This window comes from Caenorhabditis remanei, chromosome V (assembly GCF_010183535.1).
Source record: "Caenorhabditis remanei strain PX506 chromosome V, whole genome shotgun sequence".
NCBI classification, from domain to species: Eukaryota; Metazoa; Nematoda; class Chromadorea; order Rhabditida; family Rhabditidae; genus Caenorhabditis; species Caenorhabditis remanei.
Window position 1 is genome coordinate 4,555,973 of NC_071332.1, and position 27,557 is coordinate 4,583,529.

Sequence of the window (27,557 nt, forward strand, 5' to 3'; positions counted from 1 at the left end):
TTGGCTTTTAAATATTTTTATTCACAACGGCGCGCATATATATAAATAAATAAGTGTTCATCCTGAACTCAGGATGATCCACTGCCAAATACAATACTAATTAAAGACTATTTGAAAACAAAGCAAAAGGAGCAAAAAGTGAAGGAAAAGAGAGATGACCGCGTTTAAATTAAAGTGAAATGAGGAGAGAGATGGGGAGATATATTAAGAAACTAAAAACACAAAAAGGAAAAATAAAACATAGATGGGGGGAAGGGGAGAATGAGACCGGGCGATCATCGAAAAAACATTGGATATAAATAAATAAAAAATTTTAAAAAACGAAAAAAAAAGGATTGAGCGGGGTGTGGTGAGACAGAAAAACACTCGGATAGATGGAAAAGGGGGAAGAAAATTCGAATCGAATTTTATTTACAAGTGATGGAAATGAGGGGCTCGAATCGGGTAGCTACTGGGGGGCGTGGTCTCCGGTAGGATTCTATAGAGAAAAGTGGGCGGGGCTAAGAAACAGGTGAGCAGTGAAAAAGAGACGAAAAACGACTAATTGAGATGAGAGAATGTGTGTAATAAAGAAGTAAGAAACAAGAGGGGCGGGATAATACAAAGATTGGGGGGGGGGGCTTTTCTGAAAAAATTGAAACAAAACTGAATTACACAAACCAATTTACGCGAGGGGGATTCTGATATCGTACAGTGTTTCTGGTATATGGAAATGTGTAATGGTGGGACGATAGTACATGTCGTGCATTTACGTGTATAAGAAATACAGAGAAAAAATTATAATTAATCAATTAAAGATTCAAGACGGCGGTGTTGTCAGTCGACGAATCGCTGCTTCCAGATCGGATTGGCTAACCTGAAAATCTTCAAATTTAAGAAAAATCATCTATAATTCCCTACCTGTGGCACCGCGATTCTCTTCATCAACTCCTCAATCAACTCGTTACAAATGCCGGGACACGAGTCCTCCGCCTCTCTGAATACATGTCTCAACTGGTCGAGTGCCGCCGTCGCGTGACGTGTCCGTGACAAATGTTCAATCGCCGGTAGGAGACTACAGTCAAGTGCTCCTTTCACTCGCTGAGCCTCTCGTGACGGTGGTGGTGGCGGTGCTCCGTATCCATACATTCTTCCGTGGAGGAGATTCTCCTGTGAAGACGTCGGCACATGACTATCACGAGGATAATCCGTTCGACCGCCGGATCCTCCACGTCCTCCTCTATCCGAGTATTCCATTGGATTCTGATGTCCATTGAGTCCACCACCATTCGTGTACTCTCGTCGACCGCCACTTCCACCTTGAACTCCGTTACTTCCTCGATTCTGTTGATATTTCGACGGCGACGTTTGAGTGGTAAGTCGCTCGCTCGACGGACGATTTCCTCGCTCTAAATCCCAAGAATTCGCCGAACCAGCTCGTTGTCCGTTGGGTGGTGAGACCATCGATTGAGTTCTTGCGAGTGTTGCCGTCGGACTAGTATTCGGACTTCCGAGAGTGATCGTCGTCGCGCCTCCAGATGACGCTGTGTGTGCTTGTGGAGTCATAGATGACGTGTATGCAGATGACGAGTTGTTGCCACCGGATCCGTAGCCAGATGAGCTGATCGAGGCGTTTCGAAGTTGATCGGCGACAGCGGCGACTTGTGGGTTTCCCTGGAAGAAAAATAAAGGTTTTAGAGGGAAAATTAGAGTGAAAGTGAGTTTGAAAAATCTCTTTTTTTTTGCATGAAAATTATAGGGAAAGTGGCAAAATTTCATAGTTGTCAATGCCCGGCCCGGGCCGGGCCGGGCCTTGTCGGCGAAATCAAGGCCCGGCCCGGCCCGGCCCGGCCAAATTGGCGCGAAAGTCAAATTTTTTCGAATTTTTTGAATTTTTTCGCGAAAAAGTCAAATTTTCGACTATGATTCAGAATTAGAAGAAAATCTGAAAAATAGTAAAAAAATGGTCACATTTCCGATGAAAAATTGAAAAAATTTCGAAAAAAAAATTGGGAAAAAAAGGGTCATTTTTTGAAGCCGGGCCTTCGGGCCGGGCCGGGCCGGGCCTTGAAAATTTTCTACCGGCCCGGCCCGGGCCTTGACAACTATGCAAAATTTCACAATTTTTGGAAAAAATCCGGAAAACTCAGTTTCAGCAAAAAAAAAACAGAAAAAGACAGAATTTCCAAGTTCTTTTTTCATGGAAGGGGGTAAATCATTTCAAATTTTCCATTTTTATGTAATGGAAAGTGTTTTAATGTTTTATGAAGTCATTTCTAGCATGAAAATAGTGAAAGACCGTGATTTTCGAGCTAAAAATGTGCGTTTTCACGATTTTTTGACTGAAAATCATCAAACTGTTCATAAAACTTTTTAGGAAAACTCAGTTTCAGCGAGAGAAAAAAACAGAAAACCACAATTTGTTGAAATTTTTCATAAAATTATGCCAAAATTTTCATTTTTATGAAAAATCTTAATGAAAAAACTCAATTCTAGCATGGAAATGGTGAAAAAAAGCGATTTTCGAGCTAAAGATGCGCGTTTTCTCGATTTTTACACTGAAAATCATCAAACTGTTCATAAAATCACTTACCCTAACAATCGTTCCACCCGGTGATCCACTCGGTGATCGTCTCCCAACCGGCGGCCTCGGTCTATCCGTCCTCTGCCGCACCGTTCCATCATCATCATGGTTGGGGGCGACGGCGCCACGCGGTCCCCGCACCGTCGGATAATCCCACTTGCTCGTTCCACCACCGCCGTCCGAGTCCTCGTCAAGATCACTGTCGCTGGAGACGCCCGTTCTCGATCTGTTAACGAATCTTGGTGATGGGATGGGTAGTCTAAAATAACCCATCTGGTTTGTGTGAGCTTCTTTTGGGTCGGATTTTCAGACAAAGAGGGTAAAAAACATGAATCTATTTTTCTATAAAAAAAAGACCTTCCAAAACAAAGAAACTCGCACAAACACTGGGAGGAGAAAACCCCGTACCTATACTCCGCTGCTCTCTCAATCAAATCCACCAAAATACTATTCTTCTTGGCTCGTTTTATGAATTGATGCTTCAGAAGGGTACTGGCAGATGGTCTCTGAAAATGAAATCTTCTAAATTTTAGCCGTATATATTTCAAATTCTGTACATTCTCCGGATCCTTATTCAGACACAGCTCGACAAACTCCTTGAACGGTTTCGACCACTGACTGCCTTGTAACACGGGCGGCGGGTTTTTCGGGATGAGGAATAGTACGCGCATCGGGTGAAGATCCGAGTGCGGTGGCTCGCCGTTGGCTAGCTCGATGGCCGTGATTCCGAGTGACCAGATGTCAGCCTGCAAAATTTTGATGGAATTCGGGGGAGTTTTAAGGAGGAAATCTGAGGTTTTGAGGGCCCTAAACCTCAGATTTTCAAATTGGAAAAAAAACAAAGGAAACACACGGAAAACGACAAGAAAAAGCGCGGTACCTTATAGTCATAACTCGACTGTTTGATCAGCTCGGGGGCCATCCAGAACGGCGATCCAACGAATGTGATGCGTTTTTTGACGGTTTCTGTCAGTTGTCCAGCCACACCAAAGTCGGCCACTTTCACATCGCCGTGCTCACTGACAAGTACGTTGGCAGCTGGAAGTAGGGGACACAGGGGTGAGAAAATTACACAAAAACCCCCCAAAATGGACATTTTACACTGGGAAAACCGGGGGAAAAGACACAAAAAAAGGTCTAGAGGACAGTAGTGTGTACCTCAATACCATAGTCGCCTTGTATCACTTCTGGCGCCATAAAGAATGGTGTGCCGACAAAAGTGTTGGCTTTTAGGACGGTGGCCAGCGATTTTGCGACACCGTAGTCACAAATTTTCACCGCCGCTGTTTGGCGATCCAACAGTATGTTGGCTCCTGAATTTTTTCGGATTTTCACAATTTTCAGCGAAAAATTGTAGTTTTCTATTTAAATTGTCAAAAAAAAAATCAATTTCAGCCGATTTTCACCAAGAAAAACGATTTTCTCCCCAACAAACCTTTAATATCTCGATGAATTTTGCGTTCACTATGCAAATACTCTAATCCTTTGAGTATTTCTCGAAGTATTACAGCAATATGACTCTCATCGAGTTTTCCGCTTTTCGTCAGATCGAGCGCCGATCCACCGCCCAGATATTCCATTATAATCCATAGTTTTGAGCCCTAAAACCATTTAAAATTTGGAATTTTCGGCTAAAAAACACTGAAAATACCTTCAAAAAACTGCCAAAATACTTTGTCACATACTGTGAATCGCATTGACTGAGCACTTGAATCTCTTGTTGAATATCCTCGATTTCGTCTTCCGCCTGCTCGAGATCGATTATTTTTATGGCGACGACACGGCCCGTACGATTGTCGATCCCTTTGTACACCTCACCGAAAGAGCCGCGACCGATGCGCTCTTGTTTTGTGAAGATCACTTCCGGATCCAGCTTCTGCAAGAAGGAAAATATTGAATTTTTCAATAGTAAAATGCCAATTTTTGGGGTTGAAAATAGAGTTTTCGTTAGTTTTCGCACAGTTTTGGCTAAAATCAGTCCAAATTTATCATTTTCGTCAAAGAAGACCGGGTTTATCTGCGGTTTCCTAGGAAAACATCAGATAGATCGAAAAAAAAATTAGTAACTTTTCAACAAGGAACTGAAAAATGCTGATTTTTTAGCGAAAAACAATTGAAATTTGTGAGAAAATGCAAAAAAATCGGGAAATCTGAACGTTTTCTCTCACAAAATATCAATTTTTGGGTTTTCGTTAGTTTTTGCACAGTTTTGGCTAAAATCAGTCCAAATTCATCATTTTTGCCAAAGAAAATCGAGTTTATCTGCGATTTTCTAGAGAATCATCAGGAAGATTGAATTTTTAAAAATTATTTCCATCAGAAAATGCCAAAAATTGCTTTTTCCGATATCTGAAACCGCAAAATGAGTAATTTCTCAACGCAGTGCTGAAAACTGCTGATTTTTTAACGAAAAAATAGGAAAAGCTGAACTTTTAAAACAGTCGAATAAAACCACCTTCGCCGCATAAACTTTAGAAAATTCTAAAAAAATTCTCCCAAACGGTGCGGTAAATCCCCGACAACAACAAAAAAAAACATCACCAAAACCTTCTCTATGTATCAAAAAGAACACAGCGAGGAGAGGGTGATTCACAAAATTATGACTGTTATACCAAACATAACGCATACATTCAGTCATAGGGAGAGACATGATACACCAGGTGACTCAGTCAGTGGCCGGTATTAAAAATCTCACTCTGACAAACAGAACAGACTTCAGAATCCTAATGATTCTTACCTTCAGATGATCCAGAGGGGATTCTAGAAGGTGTGGGTAACAAGGGGGATCGGAACGACGAGGGGAGAAAAAGCAGCTCATTTTTTCAGAGGAAAAATGGAGTGAAACGAAACGAGGACAGCAACAAAACACAGATGTTCGTAAGCATCGATGACAGATGTTTCGTTTTTAGTTTTTGGGAGAGATGATGACATCGTGAGCAGGTGGCCGGCTCGGAGATATTCAACAGCTCAGAATTTCAGATTTTATGTTGAGACAGAGGATCAGAGCCTGCGAGAGCGGTAATTTTGAACCGTAAACTGCTCAAAATCCAGCCGTTTTGTGTTCAAAAAACGCCAAATACTCAAATTTTGAGACAGAAAAAGGGACTGCTCGCTATGATCGTTCTAGCCGTCATTTTGAGCCAAAAACTACTGAAACTGTCGGATTTGTCACTGTTGGAGCGTGGCAATCAGTTCAAAGACCTCTACTGCTATATCGAGTTTCGGATTCACAAGAACAGAGTTGCAGGGCTATAGCTTCATAGTCGTTATGGTTCGATTTTAAGCTCAAAAGTGCTCAAAAGCAAAAATTTACCACAGGAGGTACATAGCTATCGGTTCAAAACCTTCTAGCCATTTCGAGCAAAGTGTAACTTCCAAGTAAAGAAAAACTCACCGAGTTCACAAACGTCATACTCCAATAATAATAATTCCAAAGTTGTACAATTCACCACTAAAAAAAACTTTCCGATTAAAACCAGCGTCCGGAACGTTTCGAATGATGGATGGTAAACACGGAAATCGATAGAAAACGAGCGTCGTAAGATATGACTAGGAGACACCACACACACTCCTAACTATATTTGCGCCTAATGATGAATCAAACACTCAACTTGCTCTCTTGCTCTCTCTCTCTCTCAGTCCCTTATCACTGATTCTCTCTTTATTACTCTCCAGATGATTGTAGTGGTGGTGGTGGGGAATTTGACTCAATAATGACTGTTGAAGGCAGAAAATCGTTTTTTTTTAATTCTGGAAAGCACTTTGAATATAATACACGCCCGGGACTACAAACATAACTAGCCCGTCAGATTCCTCTCGCTCTCTCTGTCTCGTTACGAACTGTATACAACAATTTCGTTTTCTCGATTCCCCCTACGTCTCTCTCTCTCTCTTTCACAACCTCACTTTCTGTTTCCGCTGTCACAGCAGCAGCAGCAGCACACTGTCTTGTTCAAACATTCCGAACCTATGTGTGGTGGTGGTCTCAGTGAGGTACGGAAGGGAGGGGAGAAAAGAATCGGAGGGATCGGCTCAGGGGGGGGGGGCGCGGAGAGAAAAGAGAAACCACAGAGATTTGCGAGAGCATCAATACTCAATTTGGGTCGTTAAAGCATGAGTTGAACAACGAGAAGAAGACGAAGAAGGGTGTGGTTTTAAGACACGAAAACGTGTTGATTCCGAGAAACGAGGAGAGAGAGAGATAGCTGTGTTTCCTGTATACACGTCATGAAACTGAAAAATTCCAAATTTCCACACAAACCATAACGGTTTTTGTGGGAAAGAGTGGTGTACTTTTGCAGAAATTGAGTGTCTGGAATCGAAATTAAACCAAATAAAGGCTGAATTAAATCGAAAACGTCAAAACTTGACAGCTTCGTCAAGATTGACTGAAAAGTTGAGTCAAAACTCCGCCAAATTAGAGGTAATCCGAATTTAAAGGGAAAAACAGAAACTTGCAACATCGGAATTGTTCTAAATCAGGAACCTGCCGAGTTAGAACTGTCCAGAATCGAAAATTATGAATTGTAGAATAGTTCTGAACGGATTCAGAACAGGAGTATGTAAAAACCGTTACGATTCAGAAAATTGAAACTTTGTCGTTTCAGAACCGCTCCTAACTGGAACTAGACCATATTACATTCACGGGTAATTTGGCGCCAAAGTTGAAATTTCACATTTTTTCGAATTTTTATCGCGAAAAAGTCCGATTCATTCAGAATTAGAAAAAAATCTGAAAAATCATCTCATTTTCGATGAAAAATGGAAAAATTTCAAAAAAAATTGGTTCATTTTTTGAAGCCGGGCCTTGACCAGGCCTCGACAAGTATGCCATATTAGAACTTTTTAAATCAGAATTTCTTCGAAAAAGCGATTTTTTGAAACTTCTAATACTGTAGAAATCAGAAAAAGTGCTTAAACCACGAGTGAATGCACTAATTACTCTCCGGCAACACCAAAAACCGTCGTCTAGCCAATTTAGTGCTGAGCGGTGCGTTCCGAGCATACTTGCAACGGGCCGGGCCGGGCCGGGCCGGGCCGGGCCGATTTGAGAATTTTCACCGGCCCGGCCCGGCCCGGTCGGCCCGGGTCACAGTACAAAAATTTGAAAATTTGAATTTTTTTGAAAATTTTTTGATTTTTTCGCAAAAAAGTCGAATTTTCGACTATGTTTTTACATATCGATAAAACTCAAGTTTACATAGGATTTTTGACTATTTTTGACGAAAATTTCAAAAAATTTCGAAAAATTTTGTGAAAAAGTTGTGCTCATTTTTTGACTCCGGGCCGACGGGCCGAGCCGGGCCGGGCCGATATTTTGCAAGTCTGGTTCCGAGTGTTGAAAAATCACTAAACGTTTTGAGCAAACATAGCAGCATTCCTTCGCCGCTTCTCGCTAGCTTTTCGACATTTTCGTTCAGGAAGGAGGATGGCTCAAAATCCATGGCAAAAAAATCATTGAAGACCCCAAAAATCCAGATAAATCGAAAATTTGGTGAAGAGAAAGAAGAAGAAGAGGAGATTAGTGTGTATTCGTTCTTTTTCTCCTTCTTCTTATTCACAGTCAAAGTCTAAACGAACGAGACAGAAAGAAGAGTGACGGGAAGCGAAAAAGATGATGATTCGCTTCGGTTGGTCACCTCTTCTCTCGTGGTGGACAGTACGACGGCGTCCGTTGCGCCGGAATACAAATTCGATAGATATATATATATATATATATATATATTCGGAACGCGACGCACTTCAGGAGAAAAGAAGAAAAATGAGGGCAATGTGATTGGCAATTGAATTGGTAATGAGCGTGTCTAGAACGGGAATTTCTAGTGAAAAAAACGCCCATTTTAGACGCCGAAAATCGAAAATTTGCAAAAATTTGCAAAAAAAAATTATTTTTTCAAAAAATTACCTCGACATCTGATCCGAACGTTGTGAAATCCATCTATATAATAAGAGAAATTTTGAGAAATTTTTGAAGCGAATTTTTAATGAATACACAAAATCAGGTTGTGGGGAAAAGTCGGCTGGGAGCAACGACTCTGGGAGCTCTTGGCGTCGGAAGTTTTCAAAGCGGCGGTACGCAAACACCACATTTGACGACAAATTGCGGACACTGGGGAAATTGGAAAAATTAATTTAGAAATATAGTTTTTGAGTGATAAATTGATAGAAAGTTGATATTTTTCGGTGATATTCGGCAGAAAAAAAATGAAGAAAACATTCTGAATTAGTAGGTTACTCAATTCTGGTCAATTTTTACTCATTTTCCATCGAAAAAACTGCGTAATTCGCAATAGTAAGTTTTTTTGTTAAATTTCTCAGTTTTACCCGTTAAACCTATTTTTTAATCAAACTTTAGCTCATTTTTCGATAGTTTTCATCCGAAATGTCTCAAAAATTATAATTCCGAGCAAAAAATCGCGAAATTCGAGAAAAAATTTAAAAAAAAAACGTTTGTACGTTGAATAAGTTGGAATTTGTGATAAATTTCTATATAAATTCCGGATTTTATGTGTTTTTCATCCGAAATCACAAAAATTTAACATTTATGACAAATAATCAGAAAAAAAACACATTTCTGATTTTTTTTCTACTCGTTTTAATTATTTTTTGAAGATTTTCATAGCGAAAAACAAGAAAAATCGTCATTTTTAATTGAGAAACACCCTGTTTGAGAAAAATTGAAGTGATTTCTAATAATCGTAAAACTATGAATATGAAAACAACGATTTCTGAGAAAAAAGTACTGAAATTGAGAAGAAAAATCCCCAAAGTTCGAACTTACACTGTTATCTTCAATCGGTTTAGCCGTAAACTTCCTCCGTTCCGCCGGCTTTGGCGGTGACATTTCGGGTGACATGACGTTCAGATTAACCGCCAGACTTGGTGGCACAGGCGACTGCTGCTGGGGGTGCTCCGTAGAGTTATAGATCCCTTGGATGGTTTTTCCAAAATTGGACGGTTTGAAACCAGTCTCGAAACGGTTTAAAGTCATATTCTCCATAGGTGGGTCCATAAACCCTTCATTCGTGGCTCCATACGTCACGTGCTCTCTGGGCGGTGTGATTTGAGGGAAGAAGGAGTTTTCTTCGACCGGATATACGATATTCGTGTTTACGTATAATGGGGCTTCCAGAGAGGGTTCCAAGGGCTCTCTGAACGGCGGTGGCGGAGCCGGAGCCCTTTTTTCGAATCGCTGAATAGCTGATTGAACATTTGTCGTTCGAAGAATAGTATCAGTGAATCTGTGATCTTCCATATAGAACCTGAACAATGATTGATAGTGGGAGTAGGAGAAGAAGAAAACGACGAAAACGATTGGCGAGGAAGGAAAACGGAGGGGGAAAACTGAAATCGATAAGAAGGACAGAATTATGCCATAAAAATTCCTGAGGCGTGATGCATCGGGTGTGATAACACGAGTAAAAAGAGAGTGTCGTCTGTTGCGAGGGAATTGGAAATATGACAGCTCGACAAACATTTGATGCGTTTTTTGACCTGATCGTTCAGAGCAAAAAGCGAACGCGGATGGTTTTTAAACTATGCTATCAATGAACAAGGAATAGTTAATTGCATTGCGTCAATTAACTAATTATGCTGGAAACAAGGAAAGTGTTTCAGCTTAAATCCGTTTCAAGATTCAGCTGGCAACTAAATGAACCAGGTTACGAGGTTCCGTTAGTTTCCACGATGATCTACGTGAAAAAGTGAAACTCAGAAAATAGTTTCCCGCTAAAACCTAGATGGTTGGGAAACTAACGTCGTCTGGATTCTAAACCCGTTCTCAATTTTTGACCACCGTCGAAATTGCCGGAGTTTCGTCACTCGGTAATTCTGATGGCTTTTGTGATCTACGCGAAAAAGCGGAATCACACACAAAATAGTTTCTAGATGAAATCTATATAGCTAGCGTGAGGATTCTGAATCCGTTTTCAAATTTTTCGAATTGTCTACATGAGCCGAGATATAGGGTTTCAAAGAAAAGCTCTGTAACTCAGCCAAATTGATAAACCAAAGAAAGCACAGACACGATGAAAACCGTGTCGCACCGCCTACGTGATTGGAAAGCTGAAGACGTGAAGATTCTGAATATTTTTCAGAATTTGTGTAGTGTTACTTTGAACCGAGTTACAGTATTTTGAAAGTCGATTCAACATCTAATATTAGTGAAACGACAGTTTGTGATCTACGCGTGATAACTGAACCTCAGCAAATCCTTTCTAGGAGAAACCGGAATTGCTGGAAAGCTGAAGACGTGAGGGTTCTGAATTCGTTTTCAAATTTTTCGAATTGTCTACATGAGCCGAGTTACAGCATTTCGCTCTGTAACTTGGTTCATTTTGACATTGCAAAAATTTTGCATACAGATTCAGAATCCCTGTAACATCAGCTTTCCAGCGGTACAGGGATCTCAGGATCATTCCAACACTGCAAACCGTCAAAAAGCCAAATTGATGAACCAAAGAAAGCACAGACACGATGAAAACCAAGAAAACCGTGCGGTCAGAGCACTCAAAAGTGAAATTCGATAACTTGCTCTTTCTCAGTCCGTCGGCGACTTTTTTGGTGCTCAGAAATGGACAAAACACGTGTAACCACCATAAAACGAAATAACAGAAACCCGAAAAGTGTACGATTCTTTCCTCGGGATTATTCATATTTGTTGTCCCTCCCGACCCGACGAGAGAGAGTTTCCATATAATCGCAACGGTCAACAGTGTTTTACAATTACTTTTTTCCCCTTTTCACTACTTACCGCCGGCCCATTCAATTATTTTAAGTGCCCCCCGGCGTACCTCAATGTCAATCCGATCCCATTTCACAGTAGTTGATGGTTGGGCGACTTCTAATGCTGCTGACGTCATTGATTGCGCTGACTGTAATTAGGAATAATTGGGGGAAATGGTGGAAGATAGGATAATGAGAAAAGGGTAACTTGAAAACGGGGCAATACGTGGATACAAAGAAAAAAACGTTTTGGAAACACGTCAATTTTTTTTTAATTTTGAAGAAAAAACATGTTTTGAAAGTACAGTAATCCGGGAAAACAGTTTTTTGTATTCAAAACAAGATGGATAATTTAAAGGCGCATCAAAAGCCACTTGACTATTTCATCGAAAAAATGATTTTGCGCAGTGTTACAGTGAAAATTTGCTAATTTCAAAGGAGTGTCTGAATGTTTGTATCTATTTTGCGGGGTGGAAACCCACCTTCAAACAATCACATCTCAAAAGCTAGCAGAGTTATCAAAAAGTTGTCAACTACAAAAATATTATTCAGATCTAGATCTCCATTTTTGTAGTTGACAACTTTTTGGTAGCACTTCACGCTTTTGAGTTATGCGCCTCCAAAAAAAAAGCAACGTCACGCGAGAGGGAAGGAGAGTGCAGAGAAGCTAGACTGTCTGACTTCTCTGCGTCTCTTCTCATTGCTTCAGTTGCTCATCTTTAAAGGCGTGTAGCTCAAAAACTTTTTCAGCTAGCATGAGCAACTGAAGAGATGAGAAGAAGAGAGAGCGAGAGGGCGCAGAGAAGTCAGACAGTCTAGCTTCTCTGCGCTCTCTCTCTCTCCGAAGACACCTATCTTCAAAGGCGCATATCTCAAAGGTGTGAAGAGTTAACAAAAAGTTGTCAACTACAAAAATGCAGCTCTTAGTTTGATCTACACATCCAATATAAATTTGAAACAATGTGGCTAATTTTAAATACCATGAAAGTAAAAATACCGTCAACCAACATTTTCACAGAAGATAGTACTGATAATTTTATGAAAAGCTTACACCGTTAGAGAGATACAAGGATTCTGAATCTGTTTTTAAAATGTTCAAAATGCTAAAGTTACTGAGTTATAAGCAAATGAAGCCAAAAGTTCAACTATTGAATACTGCCTGGCTCTAAGTGCTGGAACTCGGCACAGTTAGATATTTTTGAAACTTGAAAACAAACTCAAAATGGTCTCTGATTCAGAATCTGAACTGTATAAATGCTGTTCAGGTTATCTATTCCACCTGATTTACTCTGAAAGCAAGAAGACCTCAAACTACACACTCCCCTTCAAAAATGACGAAAAAAAACTTATCAAGTCATTGAAAATAAACACAGAGAATACTGTTGTGAGACTCACATACCACTTCTATAGTTATGGGTCATATCATACGTTGTTTATGTAAACATGAACTATCAATTGTCAAGGTTTTATTGTATATATTGGTGAGAGAATGTGTTTGTATGTGTGGTCGGAAATTTAAAGAAAGGTTTGGGGACATATATTCAGAGGGTAATCAGCTTGACGATTAGAATAGAACATCGGATATCAAAAATCAGACGAGGGAAATGAAAATGAATTGAAAGAAAAAGTGACACAACACATGTCGCTGGAAGTTGTTTCAATGGGCTCAATTGTGGTGGTCGTGAGATATTATTGACAACTTTTGATTGCCTCTTTGTGGTGTCTTGGAGTTTACAGGAATTGTCATCGAGGTAGATCCGAATATTCTGGAGAGGCGACAAATTACAGATATCGAAAACTATGAAATTTAGGCACTTATTCTTGAGATTCATAACTTCATGCTACCTGAAATAGTTTTTGAGCTATGCGCCTTTAAAGATAAGCAACTAAAGCGATGAGAAGGATAGAGAGAGGGCGCAGAGAAGTCAGACAGTCTAGCTTCTCTGTGCTCTCTCACCATGGTTACCTATCTTCAAAGTCACAGAACTCAAAAGCGTGAAGTGCTACCAAAAGGTTGTCAGCCGGAAAATTTTTAAAAAAAATTGTGATTCTGGCCAGCATGTGGGACTTTGTACGTTTCTCTGACCATACCAATTATTTTCAGCTCCTGTAGACCTGAAGTTTGTGTGGGAGACGCCGAGAAGTCAGAGTTCGGGATTATGAGTGGGTGACGCATTCTGGAAGATCTCGTGCTAGACACAGCACCGATCAAGTGCTTGAAGTTTTGACCAACCATATTTGTAGACTTGATACCACTTCCCATTTTTTGTCAGATGTCACAGGAATCCAAAAAAGCCAATATCATCCGATGTCTCAACTCTCACAAGCTATCACTGAGCTGATCACTAAGCTCACCAACGGATTACCAGACACATCCTCCTGCAAAGCCCAACGTCCAAAGTTTGACCTCGTTTTTCTCGAATACCAGGCCTCGAGGGCAAAAACTGAGTATATATTTGGAATCAGCATTTTTTCAGCTTTCCAATGATATAGGTCACGTCCTATAACTTCACGGTTGTTCGGAGGCCTTCCTTAGTTAGAAATTTCAGGGTCAAGGTTCGATTACTTCATTTTTGGATACCTTGCTCAATCGAACTGCTCTAAACTTCCTGGCACCCTGTTACAATCTATCCCGCAAACAGAGGCGAGAGCCAACGGAATTGCCGATTGTCGAGTTTTCAAACCGCAGAAAGTTCTCGTCGTCCCTGATCCCGAATACCCCAGTATCGTTTCTTCTTTTCATCTTCTATTGAGTCATTGATAATGAAAAGACAACTCGAGAACAAAAAGCATGCAACAACTGACTCTCTCTCGAACAAAAAAACATTGTAAACTATAGAAGATAGGTTCGCACCACCACAAGAACAATTGACACATGAGAGCCTTCCTTCTTGTTTCAATGTTTTGTTTTTTGATGCTCTAATGGTGGAGTTTGTCAGTACCTGATTCAGAATTCCCAGGTTTTGTTTTCAGCGTTCCGATCATTTGGATCAAACCCTAGTTCCCAAAATAACCCCAAGAAAAGTATAAGTTTCCATGAAAAGTATAATACATATACAAGTTTTTATGTGATTCTCAAAAACTAATTCCAAAACCACAACCTTTTCAATACAGCCATAAAAGCCATAATATCCCTTCTCGTTTTGGCATTCAACTCCGTGAAAACATAAAAATTCGCCCCGTTTCTTTCCTAATCCCCTAGTCTCTTTTCATCCGCTTTTCGAACATCCCACCTTTTGGTTTTATTTTCAGATTTTTTATCTCGTAACTGAGAAAAAAATGGAGATGGACTTTGTTATTTAGCCCTAAAAATAAAGAATGGTATTTTAAAATTTTGAAAAGTTCGAAAGCTCATTGTTCATCGGAAATTAAAGTTTCCGGCGGTAAGGCTCATCGAGTTGTGTCGAGGGTCACTATGTTTTTATTGAGATATAGATTTCAAAACGTGCTGGAAGTTCAAAATCGTTAGTGCAGGCAGAGCTTTTGTAGTTTGGTTTTTTTAGGCCAAGAATCTTAAAAACATTCGGAAGTTGATAACCTAGAATTCCATTCTGAAAATCCGAAGAAAAACATTCGGCAGTTGAAAACCGAGAATTCCAATATGAAAAGAAAAGTTCGGCCATTACTGACCATGGCTTAAAATGTACAGTCTTCCGGTTTTAACGGTGCTGCCCTTAATCAGATCGGCTTGAATCAAAACCGGCTGAAAGATAGTTTAGGAGCCTTAGACTTATTTCTGACGGTTTTGAATTGTGCCAGTTCTGATCCGTACCAGTTTTATTTCGGCCTGTTCTGATTAAGAACAGGCAACAAGTCAGATTTTACAAACTATAGGATCTTGGCCTTGAAATTCAAGCAGCACGGATAACCTTCAGCTTGCAACATAATCTTGACATTAGCTTATGTAAACAAAGAAAACTCTTTCATCTTCCCGCCGGATTAGATCAGAATCGTTCTCGACTGTCTAGGCAAGGTCACTTTCATGTTTTCACTTCTCTTCTCTTTTCTTTTTTTCCGAGCGTCCATTCCTTCTTCTCCCCCCTTCCTCGCCTATTGTTACACTTTGAACCCCGCCCCCATTCACTAGTCACAATTTCACTTCTCTCTTTTCCATTTTCCCCCACTTTTCTTATCTGTTCGTCCGGCTTGTCAGGAAGAAGGGCTTAGTTCATGCAAATACGCTCGGTTGATAAACAATTGTTGTTTTTTTGGGATTTTTCCTTCCAAAATGTTTTCGAAAATTAGTTATTTTTAGACCGTATTTAAAATTCGAAAACCTAAACAGAATCTTAATAATAGTTTACTGAACCTATTATTAACTTGTTTAGGGTAAGAACAACAGAGCGATTTTACTCATTTCATTCAGAATGCCCACGCAAACTATTATAGACGAAAATTGAATAAATGAAAGAAGTGGTCTTTGCTTCTTTCGAACACTTTCCATCGATCTATTGTTATCTTTTGAAAAACGTCGTCTCGCCATTGATTTTTCTGATTTTTCTGCTGATAATGCATGTTTTATTGTTCAGATGCTTCACAATGAAAACTCTGATTTCGGGTTGCTGCTGACGAACAACGATGACGAGGAGGCAGAACGTGAAATGGCGCAATCAGTGCAGCCAGCGGATGCTCTGAAAGAGACACAAATGTTGTTGAGCGGTAAGTTTTTTTTAGTTCTAGCTATAAAATAACCTGAGTCATCAGACCCTGGTGGTCAAAAACCTGATACCTTTTGCACATAGTTTTAGACACTGCCGTGGGAAAATTGTTCTAGTCCAGTGCAACAAGTTGGAATTAGATTTTTTTCTTTTTTTGCAAGAAAAGTTAGCAGATTCTAATTGAAATTCAGCTCAAACTAGACATTGGCTCTATTTCATAATTCCATTAATTAATGAAGTAATTAACCTAGGTGTAGGCTGATGATTTCCGTTCTACAAATTCGGGTTTCCTTTCCATTTTCATAAAATCTTAGCGCATTATTTCGTCCAGTGTGCTAAAAAGAAATGGACAAACATATGTTTAACTTTTTCGTTGTGACTTGTGCTTTGTGATTGCACGGTTGAATTAACATAACTTTTCTACAAGTTAGGCTAGCCATCAGGAGCATCTCCAGGTTTTCATTTTCGTAGCAATATTTTCGAAATAAAAAAGTTCCGACATTTTTTCTCACGACAAAATGCAGACTGAAAAAATTCGGAACTTTTTTATTGCGACAATAGTGTTATAATTAGCTCTACCCTGAACCGATTTCAAGGTAATTCGATAACATTACTAGTTTTCTTGTTAGCACTTTTTTAGTTTGTTATTTTTGCAAGTGCCATTTATATAACATGACTTATAGTTAATCCCTTCTGCAAAACACCCTTTTATTTTGACCAAATCCCCTTTCCAGCTGGAAACCCAAACATCGAAGCACTTCTCAACAGCCCGGAATGGAAGCTCGTATTCTCCATGCTCCAGGAGAGACTCTCCCAAACAACTACTAATCTCTCCACCCTGCCACCAACCACTCCCGCATTAGCCACCCCTCCACCGGTTCCGTTTTCACCGCTCACCTGCCTTCCATCTCCATTCTCTTTCGGCACGCATTATGGAAATGAGGGTATTATCTAATTCCCTTTTTGTGCAGGGTTTTGATCTTTTGTGTTTCAAGGTAAGAAGGATCATGTGAAGCGGCCATTGAATGCGTTCATGATATGGTCCCGTCAGGAGAGGCGCAAGATCACGGATAGCTATCCGGATTGTCACAACAGCACAATCTCGAAACTTCTGGGTGAGTAAATGTTAATAGGCGCGGATTTTTTAAAACAGATTTTGAGCAAGGTAATTAAACTCATTGATAGTTTTCAACCAAGAAAGATAGTGCAAGTTTTTTTGTGAGTCTAACAAGTGAAGTCTTTGAGAGGCCACTTTCAAACAACCCTATAAATTTGGTTATACGTATTTTCGACCTCGAGGAGCCCATTTCTGCAGTCAAAACCTGCTAAATGTCTCTGCGAGCCGAGTTATGAGCTCTCAAACTTTTCATATGGTTAAGCCTGTTCACATGGAATTCCAAATCGGCGGTATATACGCCATCACACGGTTCCATTTGTGTTTGCCAACTGCTTACCTGTGCTCGTACGTCGCTTGAGAGCTTATAACTCGGCTTTCATAGACATTTAGCAGGTTTTCACAGCAGAAATGGACTCCTCGTGGTCAAAAATACCTATATTCAAATCTATAGCTCGTTTGAAAATGGCGTCTCCAAAGGCTTCCCTTGTAAGCTCTGCTGACTTTTGTACCTAACCAGATGCGACTTTGAGCAAGAGCTCGGGAAAGGTTAGGCAACCTTTGGACACACACAGGACACATTGATTCCCCGTTCACAAATCTTACCCTCTTTCAAAACAAAATCTTGCAGGACAACGCTGGAAAGAGATGCGCGACGATCAAAAGAAGCCGTACTTTGACGAACAAGAACATCTCAAAGAGCTCCACAAACAAGAATACCCGGATTATCGCTACAAGCCGAGTCGTAGACGTATTTCGATCGACGGAAAGAAAGTCCCACTGAGCCGTCTTCGGAAAGGATCCCAATCGTGGGATCAGGAGTCTCCACTGTCTGTGGTATGTGTATCTTACGACTAAGCCCAAAAACTAAACAAGTATTTTTTCTTTCAGACAGAACTCGCCTCCCGTGTTCTTCTTCTGAGTAACCAACAACAAGAGCTCCAGAAATCAAATGAATAATCTTTTTTTAAAACCATTTTCTATCAAATTTGATCGTCCTAGTGATGTGTTTCCATCCGGTAAACCGGCTTTACTTTTTGATACTTTTTGATACTAGTTGTGATCTCCAACTGACTCCTACAAGGTTTTTTGCGATACCTGGTCCCTTTTGAATCTGAATCTCATTTCTTTCCCAATAGTATCAGTTCCTACCTACTTCGATTGTTCTTTTTTACCTCCACGATATCCTCCAAATACAAAAATCTCCTTCTAAAGCAGCGTTCTAAACGTTTCCGGCATCTCAATTGTTTTAAAAACAAACGTTGATAGAGAAAATGATCATAAAATTATGAAATACTTATCTTATGAACTGCAATAAACCGTTTCTGAAATAGTTTTGATTGTTTCATTATCAGTCACAGTCGGGGAAAACGGAGCGTGTTTGAGACGGAATAGAAGGTGGTGACGAATTTTGGAGAGTTCTTAGCGAGTTAAAAAATGAAATTTCAGAATTAAAAAGGGTACTGATAAAATAAGTAACTGAAAAAATAAGGAATTGAGATGACGCATAGAGTCTAGCGCGCCTGCGTAACCAACTTGAAGCCGTCTTATTTTAAAAGCTACAAAAGTTTTCAAAAAGTGAACAGTTAAGAAAATGTGTTAAATTTTATGTTCATCATTATCACAGTTACCACAATTTAAATAGCTACAAAGGCTTTTGAGATTCAAGGCTCTGAAAAACAAGGTCAGTGTGGATTCATGCTTTTTTGGTGCTCCTTCTTGAATTTGTTATGCAAATTTCTAAACCCAGCAAAATTAAAACGAACTGTTGATGAAATGTATAAAATTTTGGATTGGCAGTTGACAGACATTTCATAACTCTGACGGTTTTTTAGACGTGAATTCACAGCATGCGCTAACTAGGGAAGGTCATGGAGTCAGTTTGGAGTTATACTGGAGTTATAGTACAAGCTTTGATCTCGTTTTTCTCGAATACCAGGCCTCGAGGGCAAAAACTGAAAATATATTCGGAATCAGCATTTTCTCAGCTTTCTAACGATGTAGGTCACGACTCATAACGCCAGACTCACTCCATAACCTTCCCTAGTAAGCCGGAAGCACATTGCACTCTGCGAATTCTTTGGAAGGTTCAGACGCCTCAGCGTTGCCTCTGCGACCTTGCGAAATCATATTTCTTGTTTCGAAGAATCAAGTTGAACATAATTTTGCTCAAATTAGATAACCTGTGAATCTATTTTTTCCTCTGTAGACCGTGTGTTATTTATCCAGCCCCAGGACATCTTTCATGCATTGCACCAGCCGCTAAACCAAAAAGTGTTGGCGATCTCAGAATCTTCGATTCTAGAGACTGTCTCATTATTCAGCCGAGACTCTTAACATCAATCAAACAAAAATTTTACATCCCGAATGCTAATACATTATTCAATGAATCTACCAGGTATACCAGCCGGACATCCGGATTCCACCACCCTCTGAATTATTCAAATGTGCTCACAGTGGGAGGTGTCCATCTCTCAACCGTGTACTGTCAGTCTTCTATGGTTGAGAAGTCTCTTCTATGGGTGAGAAGATCCTTTTCCTATCTGTAGCCTTCTGCTTTCATCACCTCCATCTCCTCTTATCATATCTATTATCCAGTCGACCTCGCCTCGCCCATAGCTAAAAAACCCGCTCAATGATAAAAGAGGGATAAAACCTTTGATTTCTTAGTCCCCTTCTCCGCCTGTTACGCAACAAAAGTGTACACTTTCCTCTCTTTATCCATCCCATTCCTTTCTAAAAAAGCTCTCCTTAATTGGTACGATCTCTCTCTCAGATAGATCCACTCACTTCCTGCCAACGAACATCGGCCATCAGAAGACATCCGATTAACTCGTTTTCATCTTCTACCCCCCATCGTCGCCCTTTTAGGGAATTCACTTTCAGTGTTTCTTTTTCCTCCTTCACCTCCGAAATATCTCTTTTTACGCACTGTCGTTTTTCCTCTCCAGCAATTTGTCGTCGAGCGGAAAACGCGAAAAACATTGGGAGAAAGTTCTTGCATGGAAGAAGTAAAAGTGATCGAATTTAGCGATATGGCTTTTGGAAGATGATGCCATTCTGGATTTCTTGCATCTGCTGAGACACCTTTTAGCACCAATGTTTACCTTTCTAAGCGATTTTAGCATGTAATTTTGCTATTCTTAGTCAGTACAGAATTCTGAAAACAGCAGCTATCCGGTTACATATCTTGTGTCTATGATCATTATTGCATAGTTAGTTTCTATGATCCCCTTGACCCATGTGATATATAGCTAAACATCATCACTTTTTCCAGTTTTATGTACTGATCATAGTTCTTCAGTCTCCTTCTGATGAGTAGCGTCTGACATTTTATTATATCAGCTTGTTCCATTCGGATATGTCTATCTTTGGTTTTTTAGCTGTACTGTACTCTTTGCTAGAGAAGGCGCAGAGAAGTCAGAGACTCTAGCTTCTCTGCGCTTTCTCAGTCTTGCTTTTAAACTTCTCATCTTTAAAGATGCATACCTCAAAAGCTATGGGACCCATCAAAATATTGCAAACTACAAAAATAAAGCTTGAGCCTCGCTCAATGCAAAAATTATAAATTTAGACCGTTAGAGACCATTTGTGATGTTGCAGCACGGTACCAAACCACTGACAAACCACAGAATCTGATATTGTTAAAAGTTAATGAAAAAATTAGAACCTTCCCCTTCATTTGTTTTCAACCAAAACTTCTTAACAGTCCAATTTTCCAAAATCCGAGAGTTTACATCCTTACAGTACCACCTATAGAAATTAAAAAGAGAAAGAGCGCAGAGAAGTCAAACACTCTAGCTTCTCTGCGCTCTCACACTCTCTCATTTTCGGTGCTTAACTTTGAAGACGCATATCTCAAAAGCTAGAAGACCTATCAAAACGTTGTCAACTACAAAACTGTTGCTCGAGAGTTGTTCTGTACAATTTTTAGTTGAAACATCTCACTATTTCTCAGATCTTTCCCGAAAATGCCTAACTAACTCAGAGAACAGTTTACCTTCCTTCCGCACCATCCACTAGTTTTTTTCTGATCTCTTAGCCAAAACCAAAACTTCTGAATCCACCGGAGTCGTTTTTCACCATCATCATCTCCACCGGTTGGTCTAAATCATTGAATCAACCTGATTGCCAATTAGTGGTCCACAACTCGATTTATTACCCTCTCCTTTCGAAATTGGCTCGTAAATCACGCCGTTTTCTTCATCCATTTCAATTCCCGAATTGAACGAAATGCAAACGAAATCCAACAGAGAGAGAGAAGCTAATTCGGTGTCATCATCTATCAGCTACTCTTACTGGGCCGGCTGGCCTGTCCGAAAGGGGGGGGAGAAGCTGATTTCGAAACGAAAGCGGCCGTTGTCCATTCTCCCCCCCGAGACCGTCATTTCTTCACTCTCTCTCAATCTCACCAACCGCTTCATGTCGGGATTGCTATTGGAAATTCTAGTGTTTGTGTGTGTGTGTCTCTTCGTGTTATAATTGATCCGTTTCCCGAGATAATATACAATTTCAACTTCTCGCACTTCTCACTTTTGCCCCATTGTTGCTTTATGCTTTTGTCTTCGTCTAGGATGTAACCAGTTCCAAAGCATCTTTCTGATAAGACGTCTGTGATACCGTGATACCAGACTTGGCACAGCGCCAGGAAATCTTAGACCCAATATGGGATTTTGTTCTGCAACTATATAATATATGAATATATACAAAGAGTCCTCCATCATCCTTTTCCATATATATTCATCTTCTGCTTTGTCACCCCCCTTTTCTTCGGAAATGTTCATCGTCTTCTTTTCCTCCAGGGGGCCTCATGTATCGCCTTCTTCTCACCGTAATCCTGTCTTCGTGTGTTCTTCACGTCTGCGTCTTCCCCTTAGCTTCTTCTTCTTCTCCTCTTAGATCGTCGGGGGGGATCGTCTTCATTCCGACCGGCGTGGGGCCACCTTCAGCTTCTCCCTCCCCCCTCTCACTCTTTTTCTTTCCCCCTTACTGTTTATATCTGTCGATGCAAGATTCCGACGCAAAAAACCAATAGAAACTCTCCGCTTTTTTACCACCACCCCCCTTCTTCTCAACACGATCTGGGTCACAACTCTAAAATTCTAAAATTCTAAAATTGAAATTCTTTCCAGAAGTTACCAAAAACGGCTGCCGTGTCTCTCGCCGCGCCATCCGAGACACGATGCCCACTCGGTTACTGTCTCACTCGTTGGCCATTCTATTTCTGGCCGGGTCTATATTCGCGGTAGGTCTCTTTTTCTTTTCCAACTAATTACATTTATTCGTCTCACAGCGTCATCTATGGCAAATTATGTTTATTTATTACCTCATCGTGGGGCGAAAACAACTAAGAAAAACGTGTGTACGCATAGCCTAGGGATAAGAATCATGAAGCTATAGACAAAATTTTTGGTTTTTAGCAACTAAACGATGGCGACGCTTCCTTCGGAGATGCCCCACACTCACACAGAAGACTATACGGGATCAGGAGGCTAAGGGTAAGGCTCTCTTGCTGACTGACTCATTCCCACAAGTTTTATTTCAGATGCTCCGCCCCATCCCACAAACCATCGAACACTCGCCAACCCATGAGTTTGTTGACCGAAGGCGTCAACCTACTCACTTCTCCGCCGAAGATTCTGAACAGGTCAGTCTAGGAGAAGCCAAGGGCAAATGGCATAAGCAAAAACGTGTTCTATCCATATCCTCCCTTCATCTATTCTCCTCATCTGACTCATTTTTTGCTGCCGTCCTTTACTACGTCCATGACGTAATCGTAGGAACAGATTTGCCATCCCTACAGATATAAGAGATACCACTACGATATTGTGTTGAAAGACAGACACATACAAAAAAACCAACGACATTTATGTATGCATGTTATCCAACACATTCAATGTGGACGGCATGTCATCCAGAGTTTCGGTCTTTCTTTTCAATCCGATTCTCGAAATCGAAACCGCAGAATTCTGGTTTCGCAAGCCTGAATGCCCTCTGGCTGTGTCTGTGTCGGTCACGCAAAAGGGAATCGGAGTGAATTTGAGAGGGGGGGGGGTCGAAAATAGAGAGAGAGAGAAACTTCCCGAAACTATTCGCGGCGCGCGAGGATGACCTCGCTTAGCTTTTTGTTTCAAAGCAGCCACCCTTGTTGAATAGAATAAAAGAAAAGTGAAAGCCATTCCATCCAATCCATTCCGAAATTTCAGGATCAGGTGTTTGTCCCGCGTGCGGTGGCACCTCCGAGAGCGTCTCGACCGGCGGTTACATCGGCTGCCACTGAATCTGCAGAGACTTCTGCTGAAAGTGTGCCGACTACGTATATTGTGCAGACACCGACCAAGTTTGGAAAGAGTTTAGATGATGCGAGAAGGAAGAGAATTGAAGCAAGATGGAAGAGATTGGGAATCAATTTCAAGACGATTAATCATCCGCTGCTCAATGGTGTAAGACTGAAAAAAAAACTATTGTTGATATGGAAACTGTCTTGAAATGCATTGTCAAATTTTGATGTAGTTTATGTAGGTAAAAAAATAGTAGATTCTCGAAGTCGTTTTAATATAAAACAGACCAAAATTTTTATCTTTGTATTTGGATGACAACTTTTTGATGGATCTAATAGCGGGGTGCGCCCATCACTGCTCTCACTCTGAATTTCCTGTTTTTGACACTAAATATCTCACGAACCAGTAAAGTTATCAAAAAAATGTTGACTACAAAAACATTGCCCAAAATCTGATCGTCAATTTTACAGTTGACAACTTTTTGATAGCTTTTATAGTTTTTGAGATATAGTACTTTAAAGACATCGTACTGTAAAGAAGAGGAGAGGCGCAGAGAAAGCAGACACTCTCTCTCCTCTGCGTCTCCCCCACTCTCTCCCTCTCGTTGCCAGAGGCGCTGAGCTTTAAAGACGCATAGTTCAAAAGTGTCGATAGCTATCAAAAACTTGTCAACTACAAAAATGAAGCGCTTTACTTGACCTATAAGAAAAATGTAAAATTGTATGGGTGGAAAAACAATGGAGGTCGTTACAGCTCATACAAATGAGACAACTTTTTTCTACGCTCTCATCCAAGTTTGTTTTTGACTATTCACATCAGTTCTCCTAAATTTAGTGTTTTTAATGACAACGTATCTTTGTTCCAGGAAGGATCCGATCTCCCACCACACTCCGCCCATCACCAATACAGAATCCGTCAACTGAATGCTCCAAAGAAAACCGAGAAGATGGTAGAAGTCGAGCGACCAGCTATTGAGCAACCGATTCTTCATGTAGTCAACCCATTGGATCAAGGTATCTTTCTTGCTTGTTTATTTTCATGTGCTTCGGGAATTACAACTATCTTTTCCAAACCCTAACCGCTTCTTCGGTGGCTTCTCTGAATGTAATTGTGCTTTAGGAATTGTACCGTCCGAGCCGCAACCGCAACCAATTCCCGCTGAGCTGCCGATATCCGGAAACTATCATTCACGTACCAAACCTATTCTGAAAGGTGTCAAGTTTGTGCAAGAAAAATTGTCCGTTCGCCCTCGTTTGAGGATTCGTCGTCCTGGTTGGTGCTTCTTTTTTATTTTTTACTTTGCTTTTAATAATAAAAAAAAACTTTCCTATTTCTGATTTATTTACCATACTAATTTTCATTCGACCTAACCGAGTTTTTTTAGGAGAGAAAGCAGAGCTTCCAATGCCAGAAGATCCAAATCTCACACCATTCATGAACAATGCTAGAGCCAAATTCGGTTACGGTACCACAACCCTCGCCCCTGCAACCACCACAATCTATATTCCACCAACGACTGCCTCCAGAAGACCCACGACGACTACAACCACAACAGAGGCACCAGTAGAAGCATCGTTTGGAATCTCTGGTGGAGACTCTGGAATCATTGAAACAGGAGATTCAGGTTTGACTGGAAATGGAGATTCTGGAATCACTGGGGATAGTGGATTTGGCGGAGATTCGGGAGCCGCTCTTGGACCACCAGGAGAGTCTGGAGCAGGATTTGGATTCGGACCTTCTGAGTTGCCACCAGAGTTCCAAAATGTTGGGTTTGGAGTAGGAGGTGGGGATAATGGATTCAACTTCAACGTGCCAGCGGATAAGTTGGAGACAACGACTACACCAGCACCAGCTACGACGACAACGAAGAAACCGGCACCAAAGAAGCCTAAACATGTTCAAAGGTATCCACTTTTTAATTTAAACTCCATCAAAAAAACTTCTAAATTTTTTTCAGAAAACAACCAAACCCCGCAGTCGACAAAGATGAGTCAGTTGTGATCCCACAAAACTCTGGACTCCGCCCAGTCTCCCCACCTAAAGAATTCTCTGGAGCCGGAGGATTCGGAAGCTTCGGAGGAGGAGGTGGTGGAGGACCAGGCGGTGGTTTTGGAGGAGGCGGCGGAGGATTCGGAGGCGGTGGAGCTGGCTTCGGAAGTGGTTCTGGACTTGGTGGAGGCGCCGCACCTGCCCCACCAGCACCATCCGGACCTGATCCAGACTTTGGAGGAGACACTGGCGCGGGACCAAGCGAAAATGAGTATTTCACTGGAGACTCTGCATTGACAAGATCTAAGGGACCAACGGGAGATGGTTACGGACCACCGGTGTTCCCAGGAGGCGCTGCTCCACCACCAGTCCCATCGGTTGGTCTAGGAGGTGCCGCTGCAGGAAAATCACCGTATAGCGGGCAAGCCGTTGATCAAGTTGAAAACTCAGTGACAACTGTGAAACCATCGGCGCTTCTTAGCGTATTGAGCAAGGCAGATACAGGATTCAACCAAGTTATTGATCATTTCGAGAACGGAACACCACCAGAGGCTGCGTTCATTGATATCCTTGAGGTTGCACTGGGATCGCAGAAGTTGGATTCACAAGCCAAGTTATTGGGTCATGTGGATAGAACAATTGGGTTGGATAATCTGCAGAGGCTGCAGAGATGGGCTAACACTGCTGGAGCTATGGATGTTTTCAAGGATCAGGTGAGTGTCTGAAAATTGAACGTTTTTCAATTTTAATGGAATGCCGTAGATTAATTATAAAAAGGTGTTACTAGTTCCGAATTTTACAAGTAATTGGAAAATCTAGCCTATTCTATTCCAAAGTCTCCTTATGATGCCAAAAATGAACTAAAACAGGACCTTTTCTAGAAAATCATAAGCAAGCAGTCTTACGATTTGCCTAGTAACAACAACATTGTTAGTTGAGGGGTCTCTCTGGTGGAAAAGTTTTCAAGGATTCTGAATATTTAGTTCTTTTGTTTTCTAGGTTAACCTTACACTAGCAGAAATATGACCCATACTGAGAATGTTATATTTCGCTTCAAAACGTGCCCAGATCATACTGGAATCCATTTGCTACCCCGGCTAATACAATTTTTGTTATTTGAACATCTGAGATTTAAAACTTCTATACTTGTCAACTGGGCTGAAACGGACCGACACGGGCCGATCTGTAACTCGTTTCAAACTCAATCTTATAAGGTGAAAACTATACAAAAATGTAGATCTCAGCGAGTTCTATATCTGTGACTCACTATGAACAGAATGGCTATTTGTTAATGTATCACGGGCCGGGCTATAATGATTCTTTTTTGCCATTTTCTAGTTTTTCGGGACTTTATCCCTACCCGCGGTACTTTAAATAACCATCCGGCCCGTAGTAAGTCGTATACATAGAATTCGCTGAGATCTACATTATGGTATAGTTTTTGGTTCATAAGATTAAGTTTGAAGCAAGTTTTGCTTCGGCCCGTGTGGGTCCGTTTTATCCCGATTGACAATTATGAAAATTTCGTGAAAGTTCTGCAAATCTACTTGCCACGATCTTTTGATCCCCTGAACTAATTTACCGTCATCTACCATAGCACACATCTACCGTAATCCCAATACCCAATTCCGTCCTATTTCAGTTCCTGAAATTCGCCAAGAACTTCCAACCACCACCAGATCTCCTGCCGACAGTCCCACCACAACTCGAGTATCTTTTCAAAACTTCAGGAAAGTAGATCATTATGTATTTGTACTTTTTATTATTTATTTTCGCCTACAATTCCACAAGAGTCTCACTACCTAACTCATTCCTTTCTCATAGTTTTATTCCCCGCCGCCTTTTCACTTTTTGCATTTGTTACTTGCATTTCGATCGACCTCAAAACGGGATAAGCCTAACACAATTCTCGAGCAATAATTCCATTTTTCTATTGTTTGATTTCTGCCGCCTGCTCACTGTTTCTCTGCCATCATTTATTTATTATTCAGATTGTTTTATATAAAAATTTTGTAAAAAAAAATGATAAAAAATGAATAAACAATCAATTATTTTACTATTTTACTTGTGCTCGAAAAATGTTTGTTGTGGTTTTTGAGAAACGGATTGAGAAGACAAGTTTCCAGAAGAATTTGGAAAGGGACAACCGTAGAAGGAATGAAGAAGAATGACGAAAATGAGAGAGAAATTCTATGGCTTACAAAAAAGAAAATCACAGAAAAAACTAT

The 27,557-nt window shown here is 40.7% G+C and overlaps 3 protein-coding genes across 3 annotated transcripts; 2 read left to right on the forward strand and 1 right to left on the reverse strand.

Annotated features, from left to right (window-relative positions):
- Positions 1–799: 799 nt before the first annotated feature.
- Positions 800–9,818, reverse strand: GCK72_017283 (uncharacterized protein; the record flags this gene model as incomplete). Its single annotated transcript, XM_053731997.1, has 11 exons — positions 800–856; positions 901–1,653; positions 2,573–2,789; positions 2,972–3,069; positions 3,121–3,309; positions 3,444–3,601; positions 3,730–3,876; positions 3,999–4,164; positions 4,215–4,439; positions 8,469–8,501; positions 9,345–9,818. The coding sequence occupies 11 exons, from the start codon at positions 9,816–9,818 to the stop codon at positions 800–802; spliced, it is 2,517 nt and encodes an 838-aa protein (XP_053580910.1).
- A 5,998-nt stretch (positions 9,819–15,816) lies between these two features.
- Positions 15,817–18,019, forward strand: GCK72_017284 (uncharacterized protein; the record flags this gene model as incomplete). Its single annotated transcript, XM_053731998.1, has 5 exons — positions 15,817–15,946; positions 16,680–16,889; positions 16,941–17,060; positions 17,691–17,896; positions 17,951–18,019. 5 exons carry the CDS (start codon positions 15,817–15,819, stop codon positions 18,017–18,019), a joined length of 735 nt encoding a protein of 244 aa, XP_053580911.1.
- Positions 18,020–22,241: 4,222 nt separating this feature from the next.
- GCK72_017285 (uncharacterized protein) lies at positions 22,242–27,067 on the forward strand (the record flags this gene model as incomplete). The annotated part of the gene is made up of 9 exons (XM_053731999.1): positions 22,242–22,304; positions 22,480–22,557; positions 22,605–22,706; positions 23,266–23,502; positions 24,206–24,353; positions 24,460–24,612; positions 24,725–25,244; positions 25,298–26,042; positions 26,972–27,067. 9 exons carry the CDS (start codon positions 22,242–22,244, stop codon positions 27,065–27,067), a joined length of 2,142 nt encoding a protein of 713 aa, XP_053580912.1.
- Positions 27,068–27,557: the final 490 nt, after the last annotated feature.